The following is a 16056-nucleotide window of genomic DNA, read 5'->3' on the forward strand; positions in this document are numbered from 1 at the left end:
TGGCGCTCTCTCTCTCTCACGCTCTCTCTCAAATAAAAAAAAAAGTCTTTAAAAAATAAAAAAAATAAAAAGAAACACAACTGTGCCTGCAAGTCATCGGCACCAGGCCCAAGTGCTACCCACTACGCTGCCTTTCTAACCAGAGTGCTTTGAAACAGAAGCCAAGTTCTTTGAGATGGAGTCAGATAAAGAGCCTTGGCTCTGAACCTGCCTCCCCCCACCCTCTCCCACTCAAGGATGCTTCTTTCTCCATCTTCCTTCCCCACCAGGGGTCATCCACCTTCCCCCTATGCCTCCTTTCTGCTGCAAAGGGTCACCTGCTAATCTAGACTCCAATATTCTGGTCAACTCCTCTTCTTTACAACTTTGAGGTCATCTAGTTCAAAACAGTGTGGAAAAGGAGAGATTTTCAAACCCTTTTCCACCTAGCATTATGTCTTCCAAAACGCTGAGTGTTACTAAAGTAACACTAAGAGTGTTACTAAAGGTCTTTTCTGACCTCTCTGCTCCAAACAAGACCCAAGGTCCAGCAGATTTCTGAGGGGTGCAGACAAATGAACACGAATGTGAATTCAGACCATTCTAGATTTGAACCCCGGCTCTACCAATTACTGTATGACTTTGGGCCTTATTTCTCATTCACAAAGTAGGCTGATAAAGTTATCATTACTGAGAAGTTAAGTGAGAGAACACCTATAAAAAGCTTGATTTGTGGAAGTTGGACAAGTCTACCTCTGATTAGCTGTAACAAGGAAGGAGGACATGGGGAGCCCAAGATACCATATTCCTAGAATCTGGCCTTCCCTTCCCATTTGGCAATAAACTCATCTACTAGAAACCCAAGAAGCTAGCCAAAGCTGACCTCCAACTCAATGCTATCAGAGCACCTTATAGCTTATGAGTCACCAAGCCTGCTCCAAACAAAATGGCAGCCAACATCTTCCACAGCCCAGTTCCTAGAACCGCCACAGGGTCACAGCTCACTAGGTGATACATTCAAGGCTGCCCAGAGGCTGAGCATCTAGGATCATCTACTCAGACCTCATCCCCCAGATCTTTGCTCTACCCAAAAAGAAGAAAATATTTGAAAAGCACAGTGTTCTCTCGTCTATATCCCCAAGAAGACGCACAAGTCAGAGTGCCTGGCCCGGATTGGATGGGCCAGGGCAGAGTAGCTCAGCAAGAAGGGGGTTTCCCGTGTCTATTTCTCAGGCTTGTTTCCCATAATTGGCACCTAGATACTCATACCTGGTATCAGCAGCACCACTTCTGAGTTGGCAACCTCAGTTCTCAGGGCCCCTTCCTTGCAAGAGGCCCAGGATCCCCTGCCCCACCCCCCAACTTGGCAGGCTGTGGCTGCCAGGCCTTACAGGAGAAAACTGAGTTTCAGTTAGCATGGGTGAAGGCTGGTGGCCCAGAGCACAGATTGGTTCAAATCAAGAAACATTTCCCAAGTCCCTGCACACCTCAGGATGTAGAGATGAGTCACTATGCGGGTCCTATGGGCTTTCATTCACACCCTCACTAGCACCTTCTAGCGGCTTACTCATCTACAAACTCCTCCACTAAGCCGACTTTCTTTCTTATTTACTCTTACATCCCAGAATAGTGCCTGACACATACCTGCTGGATTAGTACAGGAATTCTTCACCATAGCCCAACTTTAGGGAAACAGGCCCAAACTCCTGCCTATAAATCCCTGACTTCATGGTGCATCACCCATAGCCAAGCCAGGGTCCTCAGGGACCAGCACTTCCCACTGACCTCTAGGCACACTGGCCTCCTTTCCTGTCTTTGAAAATACAAGGCTCATTTCTGCCCCAGGACACTTGCACAGGTTGGTTCCTCTGCGTGGAATACTCTTCACTCAGGCTTCCATAAGACTGCTGCCTTCTCATCTGTCAGGACTCAGTGCAGACATCACCTCTGGGGTGGAGGCCTCTCCTGGCCACCCAACCTCAAGCAGCAACCTTCTCCCCAGTTTCATCACTCAAACACACTTCCAGGTTTCTCTCTCCCAGGTCCCCTTCTCTGTCTGATGGCTTTGGTCTTTTCTCTCTTTCCAAAAAGAACTACTCATTTTTCTCATTGCTTCTTTCTTAGGGCCTAAAACAGTGCCTGGCAAATAGGAGATGCTCAGGAGTCCCTGAATGAATACACAGAGAAGAGAAATAAACAGCAAATTCAGGATGGGGAAAGATTTCCACACTTTAAATATGTCAACAGTTTTACTTGTCAATTATATAAAAGACAGAACGGTGGGGAATAATTTAACAAAGCCAAAAAGTAAAAATAAAGAAAAAGCGGGGGAGAAGAAGAAATGGCAAGAAGATTGCAAAAAAAAAAACAAAAAACAAAAACACAAACAAAAAAACAAGATATTTACACAAGAGTATGATTTTTAAGATAGTTATCATCCAAAAAGCATAAAATGGAGAACAGTTTAGCAATTCCCATCACGAAAAATATCCATGCTCTTTGACCCAATAATTCCATTCCTGGGAATTATCCCAAGGAAATGAATTCAGAACTGGAACAAAAATAAAGAGGCGCCTGTGCAAAGATGATTACAGTCACATTGTTTACAATAGCAGAAATCTGGAAACAACCGAAATGTCCAACAATAGGGGAAATGCTTTGGCAAATTACAGCATGTCCACTGGATGGAATATCATGCAGCAACTAAAATGACCAAAAGAGAATCATGGAAAAGTGTTTTAGAACAAGGTTGAGGGATCCCTGGGTGGCGCAGCGGTTTGGCGCCTGCCTTTGGCCCAGGGCGCGATCCTGGAGACCCAGGATCGAATCCCACATCGGGCTCCCGGTGCATGGAGCCTGCTTCTCCCTCTGCCTGTGTCTCTGCCTCTCTCTCTCTCTCTCTCTCTGATGACTATCATAAATAAATAAATAATTTAAAAAAAAAATTTAAAAAAAAAAAAAAAAGAACAAGGTTGAGAGGAGGCTAAAAAGCACTGAATCCCTTATTACCAGGCACTGTCCATCACACCTTCTGTATCTGTATTTGGGACACTTCACCCGAGTCCCAAAGAAACATATTCCTATTCCCTTTTAACTAACAAGGAAACGGAGGTTCAGAAAACTAAAGAACCTGCCGTGGTCACAGAGCTATCAAGGAGTAGAGTCCTGACGTGAACGTGACCTTCTGCCCCCAGAGCCTGTGCATACCCTGAGGTCCTCACTGTACCCCTCAGTGTCCAGACTGTCCTTTCCTGTAATGACATCATGACTGTACTTGGGAGGCCAATCCAGATCTGAAGCAGCTAGCAAAAAGTGACAGGGCATCTGAGAAACACCTGTGAGAATACTTGGCAAAAAGCAAAGAAGAGACGGGCAGCCCCAGTGGCGCAGCGGTTTAGCGCCGCCTGCAGCCCGGGGCGTGATTCTGGAGACCCTGGATCGAGTCCCGCATCGGGCTCCCTGCATGGGGCCTGCTTCTCCCTCTGCCTGTGTCTCTGCCTGCCTCTCTCTCTCTGAATGAATAAATAAATAAATCTTTAAAAAAAAAAAAAAAGCAAAGAAGACAAAATAACAATGGAAACCACCTTTGTTGGAGGCAAGAAAACGCACAGAAAAGAAGCCAGAGAGTGGTCCGCAAGACCAGGCATCGGGAAGGACAGCTGAACCATGAGCCAAGAAGCACGAAGGGCAAGCAAGCCTGGAAGCTCCTGGAAACTGGGTCTGCCCATCCTTACCCACACTTCTCCCTAGGGCTACATTCAGCAGCACTCAATAAATGCTGGCTGAAATACACACATCTCATGGTATATGTGGATAAACCAAGATAAAAGCTAGAAGAGGAGATACTAGAGCCAGGGAGATGAGTGGACTGGAAATCGGGACCGCCACCCTATGATCACGGGTCTGGTGGCCCATGGCAGGGCTGCGAGACTTTGAAGGAAGGCGATGAAGCATTCCTGGACTTCACCATCTGAGAACAAATGGCACAGGAAGGAGATTTGGCTTAGCTGATGACCTGGCCTCCCTGCACTGTGTGGGCTGCCAGAAGCCAGAGTAAGCTTCCAGAGGGAATGGAAACGGTCATTTCATGAGGAAAGGTATAGAGATTCCTCCCGCCTGCTGGAGTAGGTACGGCTCTGCTCGGAGGCAGAGGGCTGGACTAGAAGACCTCCCTGGCTCACTCTGCTTAAGGCCAACTGCCCAGCACCACCACTCTCAAAAGCAGGCTTACTTAGGGGGAAAATGCCATAGAGGGCCCAAGATTAGCTAGGGCTGCTTGTTACTGAAAATGGGGGTGATCACTACTTTGGGGGTTCATCATATCATTCCCTCTACTCTTGTACATGTTTGAACATTTCCATAAGAGAGCTTTCTTTCTTTTTTTTATTTTAAAAGATTTTATTTACTTATTCATGAGAGACAGAGAGAGAGAGGCAGAGACACAGGCAGTGGGAGAAGCAGGCTCCCTGTTGTGGGAGCTTGATCTACACTGCAGCCAAAGGCAGACACTCAACCACTGAGCCACCCAGGCATCCCCATTAAGAGAGCTTTCAAAAAATGAAAACTCCCAACCCAGGCATTTCATGTAAAAATCACCAGGGCCCAGCCCAGGCTTTGCAGCTGCCCTCTAGATCCCAGAAAAAGACCACCAGGGTCTACACAAATTATTCTATGCCAAGAGATTTTTCAGGACAAAGGGAGAGGAGTTTGCAGATGCAACGCAGGCAGTATAAGCAGGTAATTAAGAATGTCCGTGTTTGGGGATCCCTGGGTGGCTCGGGGGTTTGGCGCCTGCCTTTGGCCCAGGGCGCGATCCTGGAGTCCCGGGATCGAGTCCCGCATCGGGCTCCCGGCATGGAGCCTGCTTCTCCCTCTGCCTGTGTCTCTGCCTCTCTCTCTGTGTGTGTCTATCATAAATAAATAAATAAACCTTAAAAAAAAAAAATGTCTGTGTTTAATTCACTGTTTGGTCTCTCCTTAGCTGTGTGTCTCTGGGCAAGTCACTTAAACTCTCTATACCTCAGTTTCTTCCTCTGTAAAATGGGGATAACCAGAGGACCTTCCTGACAAGGCTGCTGAGGGGAGTAAATGGCACATGTAACTCCTAACAGGGGGGTGAGGCATGGAGTAAGCTTGCACTAAAAGTTGCCTATGATGATAGATCCATTTTGTAACATAGATAGTCATTTCGGAAACTGTGCATCCATTTGATCAGTAATCTGAAGAAAACAAAAAAGGGTGAAACAGGCCAGCTACTTCTGAGACCTCAGGCAGCACACCCAGCACCTCTAGAGCGGCCCCAGGCCCCCATCAGCCAAAGGGCTGGAGAGAGCTCCTCCTTTCAAAAAGCCAGCAGCTTCCTTTCCTTCCCATTCTAGGCCAGCATTTCCTTTTTTGTTTTAAAAAGCATTCCTCGTCCGCAGCCCAGCCCTTCCCCTGCCCTCAACAGCCCTAGGCTCAAACACACCCACAGCCATCTGCATTTCTCTGGGATCGTTTTCTGCCCACCAGCTAGTAGGGTCTCCAGGTTTCTGGGAGGCCCAGAGTGAGTGTGCCCTTGACACCAGGCTAACCAGCATGGGGTGGGGGCGGGGGGGGGGGGGTGGGGGCGGGGGGGGGGGGGACGGGACACGGACACAGGGAGAGCAAGAGTGAGGATTCCAGTGGGCTGTTTTCGTCACCCAGGTGGAAGAATTAAGTGAAATACGTCTTAAAAAAATATACCTCGGGATCCCTGGGTGGCGCAGCGGTTTAGCGCCTGCCTTTGGCCCAGGGCGCGATCCTGGAGACCCGGGATCGAATCCCACGTCGGGAGCATGGAGCCTGCTTCTCCCTCTGCCTATGTCTCTGCCTCTCTCTCTCTCTCTGTGTGTGACTATCATAAATAAATAAAAATAAATAAAAATTAAAAAAAAAATATATATATATATATGTGCTCATGTGATGCCCACAACACACTGTGCTTCCCTATGTAAAGAACCTCCCTCGATAAGGCAACCTCACACAGCTTGGCAAGTCTATGGAGTCCCTAACCTCTCCATAAACCACCTGATTTAAACTGGAATCTCAAATGGGACCCCAGCATCATAAAAACAAAGCTTAGCTAATTAACTATAAGCCTACAATTTCTTCCCTCTTTCCTTAAGCCAGTTCATGGCTTAAGGAAGTATTTCCCCAATTATGTTCAGTGGAATACAGATCCCTGGATAAATAATAAGTTTTGGGGTCACCTGGGCGGCTCAGTCAGTTAAGTGTCTGCCTTCAGCTCAGGTCATGATCCCGGGGTCCTGGGATCGAGTCCCATGTCAGGCTCCCTGCTCAGTGGGAGTATGCTTCTCCCTCTCTCTTTGTCCCTACCCACTGCGTGTGCATGTACACACATGTGTTCTCTCTCAAAGAAATAAATAAAATCTTTAAGTAATAAAATAAGTTTGGGAACACTTGCTGCATAACTTCTCAGAGCCTATAAAACACCAACCATCTTCAGGAATCTCCAGGAGGGAGTGGGCTGATATGGTGCATTCTCAACCACGAGGAGGCCTCTTTCACAGATACAGTATGGGAAAAGCTGCATTAAGCCCTTTCAAGAGCCCCAGACTCGGGGGAGGGGGCTCTCAGAATACTGTCCAATGGCAGAGAACACTCAAGTCCCAGCCAGCAAAACTCTGAATGCACCAGGAATAAAGCTAGTCCTGCTTATCCATGCCCAAATCAAACCCAAACTAATTGACTAAACTGGGACTCAAAACCTCCAGGCAACATGCTGAAGGAAACCCCAGCACTCTATAAGCAGCGTATCTCAAGAGAAAAGCAAAACTCTCATGATTCAAGTTACAGATTGGAGTCTGTAGTTTATTCTGCACAAAAAGTTATTTTTCCTAACCATGGCTGGTCTATTCCATGGACTGCAGTAATGCTGTCTTTCCCTCTCTCTCTTTTTTTTTTTTTTTTTTATTTTAAACACGTCTTAATTCATTCTTGCAATTATTCTGTGGGTGGAAAAATGAAAGCGGGGAGAAAAACAGCAAGCAAACAGGATACTTCAGCTCCATTATTTTGAAAGGCAATCTGCCCAGTTAAAACACACTGCTGCCCACCAAGGCCAGAACAGCAGAGAAGTACAGATGCATATAAACATATAGGGTTTATATACAGCCGCAGCTTGAACTGAGGCTTTTTCAGTGCAGATGAGAAACAGTTATGCCTAGGAAAAAGTGACAAAGCATTTCTGATCCCAGCATCTGTCCCCAGCATACCCCTCTGCATCTCTACCTGGGGTCTCTGACAGGGCAGAAAGCCAAGATGGACAGAAAGACACTGGATTAAAAGGTTATATCTTCTAGAAGTCTCAGTAAATGATGTATAATGTTACCATGACATTAAAATCAATAATGTATCATGGAATATAATGCAAAATCTGCACAAATTTAAGACAGACAGCAGGCCCTACAGGAGTAAAAGTTCACCCACCCAAGTCTCAGGGGATCTTTCAGTGGAAGGATGAGAAACCCTGGAAAGTACATAGGTTCAAAGACAGATATAGCCCATCCTGACTGAGCCAGCCCACTGGCTAGACCCGTTTTCAAAAAACGTCCCACCCACAGAGACCCCAAGCTGTTCCCCAAGAATCTATCCACGGCCTAGGGTCCCCAAGGCACTGAGATGGGGCCAGGAAGGCGAACCCATTTGCTCACTCTTGCAGGAAACTCCTAGAGGCGGAAGACCCCAGTAGCACAGGAGGGTGAGAAAGCAGGCTACAGCCATCAGCGTAGGTGGTTTGTTTTAAGATTCTATGTATTCATTTGAGAGTAAGAGGAGAGAGAACAATGGGGGCAGAGGATACAGGGAGAGGGAGAAGCAGATTCCCCATTGAGTGGAGAGCCCGAAACAGGACTCGATCATGACCTGAGCCGAAGGCAGATGCTTAACCAACTGAGCCACCAAGGGGCCCAGTTCTAGATGGTTTAAGGATCTCACTGGCCGGCCCCTTGGGTCTGAATCCCAGCTCAGTGCCTGGTCACTCCTCTACCTTTGGATAAGTAATTCTCTAATAGGGACTCCTGCAGACTCACGCCCCACTCAGGCCTTCAGTCTCCTTCCTCACCTGACCTGCAAGACGCCAGGGCTAGACAGATGGAAAGCCCAAGATCCTTTGAAACCCTCTTGCCAAGATACCTCAAATAGTTCTCTGATCAAAATTTGTGGTTGGTGAGGAAGACAAGGCTCCAGTTCAGTGAGGGGCCTTCCATGAGCTCCAAGGGATAAAACCTCACCTCACCGCCTGGCTGTCCCCTGCCCATAGGCACCCAGCCCCTGGACACAGAAGACCTAATTGCCCTTGTATCAAGGGAAGTTCCCTCTTCTAGTCGGTCAGCCCAAGTCCCCCTCCCAAGTTTGCTGCAGGCAATCACAAAACTGGAACCCACAATCCTTGACCCCAGAACCTCAGCCTCGGCAGCTGCAAAACGAGAATCCATAATTCCCAACACATAACCCAGTAGAGCCTGAGGGACCACATCTTTCCTGTCTCCTGTTTACAGTACTCAACCTCAGGGTGGATACAAATGCAGTGGCAAAGGGGTACATACATAAAGGCTACCATTTTGTACATCCTGGCATTCATGTTGGGAAAGGGGACATATATTACACCCTAAAGATTTTAAAGAATAGGATCAGAATTGCATTGTGGGGATCCCTGGGTGGTACAGCGGTTTGGCGCCTGCCTTTGGCCCAGGGCGCGATCCTGGAGACCCGGGATCGAATCCCACTTCGGGCTCCCGGTGCATGGAGCCTGCTTCTCCCTCTGCCTGTGTCTCTGCCTCTCTCTCTCTCTCTCTGTGTGACTATCATAAATAAATGAAAAAAAAAATTTTAAAAAAAAAAGAAAACAGCCTGAATGGGATCCCTGGGTGGCGCAGCGGTTTGGCGCCTGCCTTTGGCCCAGGGCGTGATCCTGGAGACCCGGGATCGAATCCCACGTCGGGCTCCCTGCATGGAGCCTGCTTCTCCCTCTGCCTGTGTCTCTGCCTCTCTCTCTCTCTCTGTGTGACTATCATAAATAAATAAAAATTAAAAAAGGAAAAAAAAAAAAAAGAAAACAGCCTGAATGGCCAACACTAGGAGGACTGGCTCGGTGAATTTATGGTATGACCACACAACGCAGCCACCAACAGTGATGATGCATATCTATATGCATTAATGTAGACAGAAGACACTGTATTGCAAGGCACATGGTATGCTCTGCAAATGTGTATGTGTACATCCATATGCAAATGCAGAGGATAAAAACACTGGAAGAATATACAGCAAAATGTGAGTAAGAATTAACCAGATGAAGCGCGCCTGGGCGGCTCAGTGGCTATCTGCCTTTAGCTCAGGTCACGATCCCCGGGTCCTGGGATCGAGTCCAGCCAGCATTGGGCTCCCCATAGGGAGCCTGCTTCTCCCTCTACCTATGTTTCTGCCTCTGTGTGTCTCTCATAAATAATGTAATGTAACTTAATTTTTAAAAAAATTTAACCAGATCTGAGAAATGGCATGATAGGTGTTTTTTTTTTCTTTTGTTCATCTGTATTTTCTTTTTTACATTGAACATGGATCATTATGTGTATTTCTCAAATATTTTTTCTAAAGTACAAAGCTAAAGAATATTTATCAGAGGGATTATTCAGAAAGAATAAGGCAGGTATCCATTAAAAAAATTATGAGCAAGCTGATCTCTAGGCAGCTTCTTGTTTCTCAGAGTGACACCAACACAATGCTTGTTGCATCTCAGACCTGTCTTTGAGGATGTGACGCGCTGCACTTTAAGGAAGCAGCCCCGAGCCCAGCTCAGAGGCTGCATGGCCTAGGGTCGCCACCAGAAGGCCCAGTCATCTGAGCAACCAAACATACACCCCTAGGCTGCCCTTTCTGTTACAGGCCACTTCCTGGGCCTCAGCAGCCATGATCCTGATCAGCATCCCCACCATGTAGTTGCAAAGTTCAGAATGAAGGTTCTGAAGACCAGCCAATGAGGTTTTGTCACCTATTCACTCAGTCTCTTAATCCCTCTGAGCCACAAAGTCTTCATTTGCCACACGAGAATAAAGACTCCTAAGGCAATATATGCCAAGGGCCTAGCAAAGTGCTCCACCCAGAACAGCTGAATAAGAATGTTTCTGTTCCCTGTCCACTCTCACTGTACTGGAAGGCCATTCCCATAACCCCAAAGGCACGTACACAGCTTTTTCTTTCAACGTAATGTGAGAGAAGATTCTAATCCACCTATTCTGAAAAGACATATACTTTTTTCTTTAGAACACTTGTTTTTTTTAATTCACTTGAGAGAGAGAGTGAGTGAGAGCAGGAGCAGGAAGGTCGGAGGGAAAGAGAGAAGCAGACTCCCTGCTAAGCAGAGAACTCCATGCAGGGTTCAATCCCAGGACCACCGGATCATGACCTGAGCTGAAGGCAGAGGGTTAACTGACTGACCCACTCAGGGGGCCCCAAAAGACATACCCTTTTTTAAAAACACAGCTTAGAGAGATTTGGTTGCAGGGTTTGCTACATCCCCCACCACTGCAGACACTGCTACCAAGGACCAGCGCACCTCTGGCACCTCTGCCGACCCTCTCCAGACCACAGCCAGCAGGCAGGTTCAGAATACTTGTAGTAGGGAATGCAACTCCCCCCTCCCCCCATATCACCCCACAGGGGAAGGAGGCATTCCCATTATCATCCCCAGGCAGCAAATCAACAGCCTCCTGGCACTCACTCAAAGTTGGGCTGCAGATGTGGTGAGGCCTTCCTCCAGCACCACCCAGCCCTCCTCAGCCTCAAGAAACTCCAGGACCCTTTCCAGGTCACCACCCAGGCATGCTAGTGACAAGTTCCACCAGGGAAAAAGCTGCCAAGGCAAAAGCAGACACCAAAGGGGACGCTGCCCCATCTCTGCATCCGCTCAGGGACAGCCAGGGTTCAAACCCCCAGCAGGAGGTTGAAACTCTGGAAATGGAACACAAGAAGAGAAATGCCCCATTCTGGAGCCATGGCTGGTAGGGAAAGGAAACCAGCTTTCAGTCACAGCCCTGCCAGGGATGCAATTTGGGATACTGAGACTCTGGGAATATTTCCCACAGAAACAGAAGGCTAGACTGGCCAACCATTCAATCATATTCCCGATTCCTAAGCACTCAGCAAGCCATGTTACTGGAGTCACTACAGTTCACCTGCCTGGCTCCCCATTAGATTCAAAGTGTCCCCCAAAGACCAGGAAAACATCCTACCTACCTCAGAATCCTTGCCAGGGTGGCTGCAGCTAGCTCAGCAGGCAAACCAGTAATAACAGAAGGTTTGTCCAGTGAACAGATGTTCATGCAAACCCAAAGGGCCTGATCTCTGAGGACAAACGGCACCTGTCTCCTTTCCAGTGCCAGTCCTCTCCTCTCTTGGGGTGGGGGAGGGCATCATGGGGAGAGCTTGGGTACTCCATGCAGCAGGGTTGTGACCTGTATCGCAATCAAGCTGGGTGAAAGGCAAGCCCCACTGACCTTCCAAGTAGCAGCAGGGCCTGCCCCAGGTGCTTTCTGGCTCCAGGGAAACTCCTCACAGAAGTGGCCAAAGTGCAGACTGGAGCTACCCCAATGTCGCCCTCCCAGCAAGACCCCTGGGCAAGGTCCTTTGAGGACTCCTTTCTCCAAGTCACTTCCATAGGAGGGATTTCTCTCTATAAGAGCACAAGGTGGGGAGATTTGGCATGCCTTGGCCTGTTCTGGAAAGTACTAGCAGGCTGGCAGAAAAGGGCAAAGTTACAATGCCACTAAACATGAATCTTCATGAGGCACTGCTATCTCCCCAGAGCCTAGCACAGATTTGGCCCACAAAGCAAGAACACACGAGGGAATGCACTGACATGGGGCTCCAGGCCCAGCTGCGAGGTCAGCCAGGTATCCCTGTGTGAGCACATCTGGGAATAAGAACATTCTATCCTGCCTCGATAGAGTTCCCAGACCCCCAAGGAGGGTCTGATGGAGGCACGGCACCAGCTTCCACTAGTAGAAAAGTAGCCTCACAACTTTGTTTACAAATGCAGACTCTGAGTTCAGATTTTGACTCCTTCCCTCCCCATCTAGAGAGAAAAAAATGTGTGGTAAAAGTGGGTGGATTTCCAGAAAATATCAGGAGACTGAGAGGGGTCCAGCACCCTGGCTGTCAGGTAGGAGGCACACATTAAATCCCTCTCCTTCTACTCTTCTGAACCCAAACGAAATCCTCACAGGGCAGCTGGACACGCTCACCCCCACACATCATCCTACCCTGCAATCTCGGCCACCACCAGCAGCAGCACCCAGGTCAGAGACTTCCAGGGCATCCCACATGCTGTTTCTCCCAGCGAATGCCTATTGAACAAAGGCCAGAGTGGGCTGGGGTTCCTAACATTCTGGGAGAAGTCTAGCGCAGTTGTATAAGCCAAAGCCTTCTGGTCAGCCCCTTTCTTCAAAAGCCAGGAATCCAATGTTGCAAGCATAGTCTCTGGGGGCCCTGGCCTGGAATACGATGGGAAAAGAGCCTGCAGAAGAGAAAAGAAAGGGCATCGCCACTGCCCTGCCCACCTCACTACGTGCTGGTGGGATTATCTCCCGGCCTGTGTCACCCACCTTCAGGAAACAAGAGCCAGCTCTATAGGAGTACCTTCCCCTGAGGGTGGCCTGTGTCATGAAGGCCACTGGACCCTCACTAAGGGAAATTTATAGGTAAAATATCTTGGTAGTAAGACATGGACTTACAGATACAACACTGCAGGTTTATGTGGTCTCATCCCCACTTTACAGATGGGAAAGCTAAAGGCTCAGAAATCATGGACCTTGCTCAAGGTCACACAGACTCTCAAACCTGAATTCAAAGCTGTCCGCCACACTGTCCCTATCAGCAGAATTCTCTAATACACTTCCCCCCTATTTTATCAGTTTGGTAAATCCGGGTTTTAGAACGCTTTTAAAACAGGGGCAAGCGTAACAAACGTTTGATTCAACCCAACTGAATAAACCCCTTCACTAAACCACAGAATTGAGAGCCACAAGAGCCTGAGGAAATCCACTCCAACTTCCCTGTTCAGGCCCGGAGGCTGAGGCCTCCACCGCTCTAAGAGCTTCATTTAAACAGGCTGAAGGCAGCCCTAGGGAACCAGTTCCTGAGGTCTAAATTCCCATCCCCAAAAACAAACTAGGTCCTGCCTTTTCTGTGGTATGGACCCAAATCTACATCACAATGGAGACAGAGCAAGATATTTCCCCTTCGGGCCTTTGGATGGGTTTCCCGCTGCCAATAAACACTCAGGAGGGAGGCCACTGAAAAACACAGCTCAGAGAACTGAATAGTGGGATGCTATGAGGTGTCATGATGCCATGCCTTTGTCAAGATTAAGGACTTTGCAAGTCAGGGTACCTTGTGGGCAAAGCATCCTTTCCAGGGAACGAACAGTAAATGGTTCTCCTGCATCCACTCTGTGAACCAGGAGCTCTTCTGAGCAACATGGGGACAATCGGAGAGAGGCCAACACAGAGAACTTTCATCTCAATAACACAGCAGTCCAACAAGACACATGCTGCTGGACGATGATCCCTCCTCCCACAACTAAGCCACACAGGCCCCCTATTGTGTCAGTTTAAAAACTGAACTTTGCTGGGCCAACACATTCGGCTGTGTTCAAGAAACCAGTTTCTCTCACCACTTGGAAAACAGCAGCATGCCCGCAAGAAGGGACAGCTGGGGGGGGGGGGGGTTGTCGGTTGGTTTGTTTTTTAAGCAAAGTCCTGGTCATTCTGCTATAGCAACTGGAACAAAAAGAATAATAGCCAGCACTGATTAGATGCTTCCAATGTCCCTGGTTCTATAGCTTTTAAGAAAACTGAACGGGACACCTGGGTGGCTCAAGCGGTTGAGCATCTGCCTTTGGCTCAGGTCGTGATCCTGAAGGTCCAGGATGAGTCCTGCATTGGGCTCCCTGCATGGAGCTTGCTTCTCCCTCTGCCTGTGTCTCTGCCTCTCTCTGTGTGTCTCTCATTAATAAATAAATAAATAAAATCTTTTTAAAAAATCATTTAAGACAACAGAACTGCAGGAGAGAAATCACCCTCCCCTCCCAAAGCATTTTGGATCAAACAGGGATTCAGGCTTCTGGTGTGCTCAAATCTTTGGCTGGTCGTATAGCAGCCGCCAGAGGCAATCAGCAATAAGGGGTTGGGGGCTGAGGGGGCAGTTAGGTTGAGAAATTAAGGTTCTAATAAAACAAAACATCCCCAAATCTGCAGAAGGCCAGATGAGCTAATGCAAGGTGGAAAGAAGCCACTTCTGCAAGATGGGGCAGCAATTAAGTGGTGCCTGGCATTTTGCAGCCCTTCGAGTCTCTGGACGACAAATGCTAGTTGGGAATGCACTAGTTTTCCTCTATTGTGTATGGGGGAGGGGGAGACTCCCCCATTCTGAGAACCCAACCACCCTTTTGACTGGTTCTTCCAAATCCTTTTAATACTGCACTTCCCGGCTAGAATTTGAGGGAGGAGGGCCTGCATATCTTATTTCTTCTTTAAGCTGAAGACCGTCTCCTCCAGAACCCCTTATATTTAAGGGGTCATCTTCGCACCAAAGGCGTTGTGCCCCAGCACAATCCTCCCTAAACCCAAATCCAACGTTTGAGGAGTGGGGGAGTCGGCGGGTAATTATATTTTGAGCGGTGAAATGCTGTGCGAAAGCAAAGCACCAAATGCCTGAACAGTAAAATGCAGTTTCAGCAAACACGTTTTGAAAAGCGGCAGACAAAAATCCTGTAGGAGAGGAAAGGAAGGAACAAGCCGGAGCCTGGGGCGTGAGGGGAAGACAGAGAGAGAGGGAGAGAAAGAGGGAGAATGGCGGGCCTGTGGTCACACTTCAGGGGGACCCCCCACGCCTCGTCACCCCGGCCCACGGCTGCTCGTCAGTCACAGCGGGAAAAGTCCAGCGTGTGACTCAGTGGCAGAATGAGTCCTGCAGCCCCGCAAAATGGAAACGGGGTGGGGGCAGAGATGGGGAGGCAGCGGGTGCCCGAGCGCGGCCCACCCCGCCCCCCGGCTCCTCCAGCCTCCACCCCAGCTCCCACTCCGCCCCTCCCCCCAGTCCTGCCCAAGGTGAGGGGCCGCTCCGGGGCTCCCAAGCCGCCGCATCCGCGCGCGCAGGAAGGAGAGGAAGCCTCAGGGGGGCGACCCGAGCTCCAGGACGCCTCGGGGCGGCAGTGCCCTGGGGCAGGAGGGAGGTGCCGGGGGCCGCTTCCCGGGCGCGCGGCCCCCTTACCTCCAGGGTCCGGATCTCCTGCTGGGTGAGGTCGTTGGACACCGCGCACTTGGTGCGCAGCCCGCGCAGGCTGCCGATGGAGATGTCGATGAGCTTCTGGAGCTGCCCGCACTGCTGCAGCGCCCGGCTGGCCGCGGCCCCGGGGCCCCCGTCCGCGGCCGCCACGTCCCCCCCGCCGCGGCCCTCCTTCTTCTCCCCCATCGCCACCGCGCGCGGCGCCGCTCTATCCATGCCTCGGCATCGGGGCGCGGGGGGACCGAGGCGGGGAGCCCGGGGAGCCCGGGGGCGCGGGCGCCTCGGGAGGGAGTCCGCGAGCGGGGAGGCCGGCCGAGGAGCGCCCCTCGGCGCCGCCGGAGCTCGCACGCCGCGACGACCGGCCGCCGAGCCCGCTGCCCCGCCCGCCCAGCCCGCTGCTCCGCCCGCCCAGCCGCGGCGGCAAAGCGAAAGCCGCGGCGACCCGACGGCTGCGGCTCCCGAAGCTTTTAAGTGGCAGCGGGGGCCGGGTCAGGGTAGCTGGGCATGCCGGGACTTGTAGTCCGCGCCCCGCACCTGCCGCCCGACCCGCGCCCTCGGGGCCCCTGTCCGCGCCCGGCGCCCTAAGCCCGGCGCCCCGCGGTCCAGGCCTTCCCCCCCGGCGGCGGGCTCCGGCTGCGCGAGACCGCCCCGCCTCTGCACCCCGGGAGTGGCTGCGGCGCGCCAGCTCCTCCCCCGGGCGCGCGGAGCCCGGGAGCCTCGTCTCCCCGCCCTCCCCCCACGCCCCACGCCCCACGC

At 50.4% G+C, this 16056-nt stretch overlaps 1 protein-coding gene across 2 annotated transcripts in view; it reads right to left on the reverse strand.

Annotated features, from left to right (window-relative positions):
* The window catches only part of KSR1 (kinase suppressor of ras 1), a 154905-nt gene extending 139286 nt beyond the window's left edge, over window positions 1-15619 (reverse strand). The window contains exon 1 of one of the 2 annotated variants that reach the window (XM_072779377.1): window positions 15286-15619. In XM_072779377.1, the coding sequence (XP_072635478.1) occupies window positions 15286-15516 (231 nt within the window). In that variant the 5' untranslated portion in view covers window positions 15517-15619. The remainder of the gene's footprint in view (window positions 1-15285) is intronic. The other variant, XM_072779378.1, reaches the window with a different exon arrangement.
* Between the last annotated feature and the right edge of the window lie 437 nt (window positions 15620-16056).

This window comes from Canis lupus, chromosome 16, assembly GCF_048164855.1.
Source record: "Canis lupus baileyi chromosome 16, mCanLup2.hap1, whole genome shotgun sequence".
Lineage (NCBI taxonomy): Eukaryota > Metazoa > Chordata > Mammalia > Carnivora > Canidae > Canis > Canis lupus.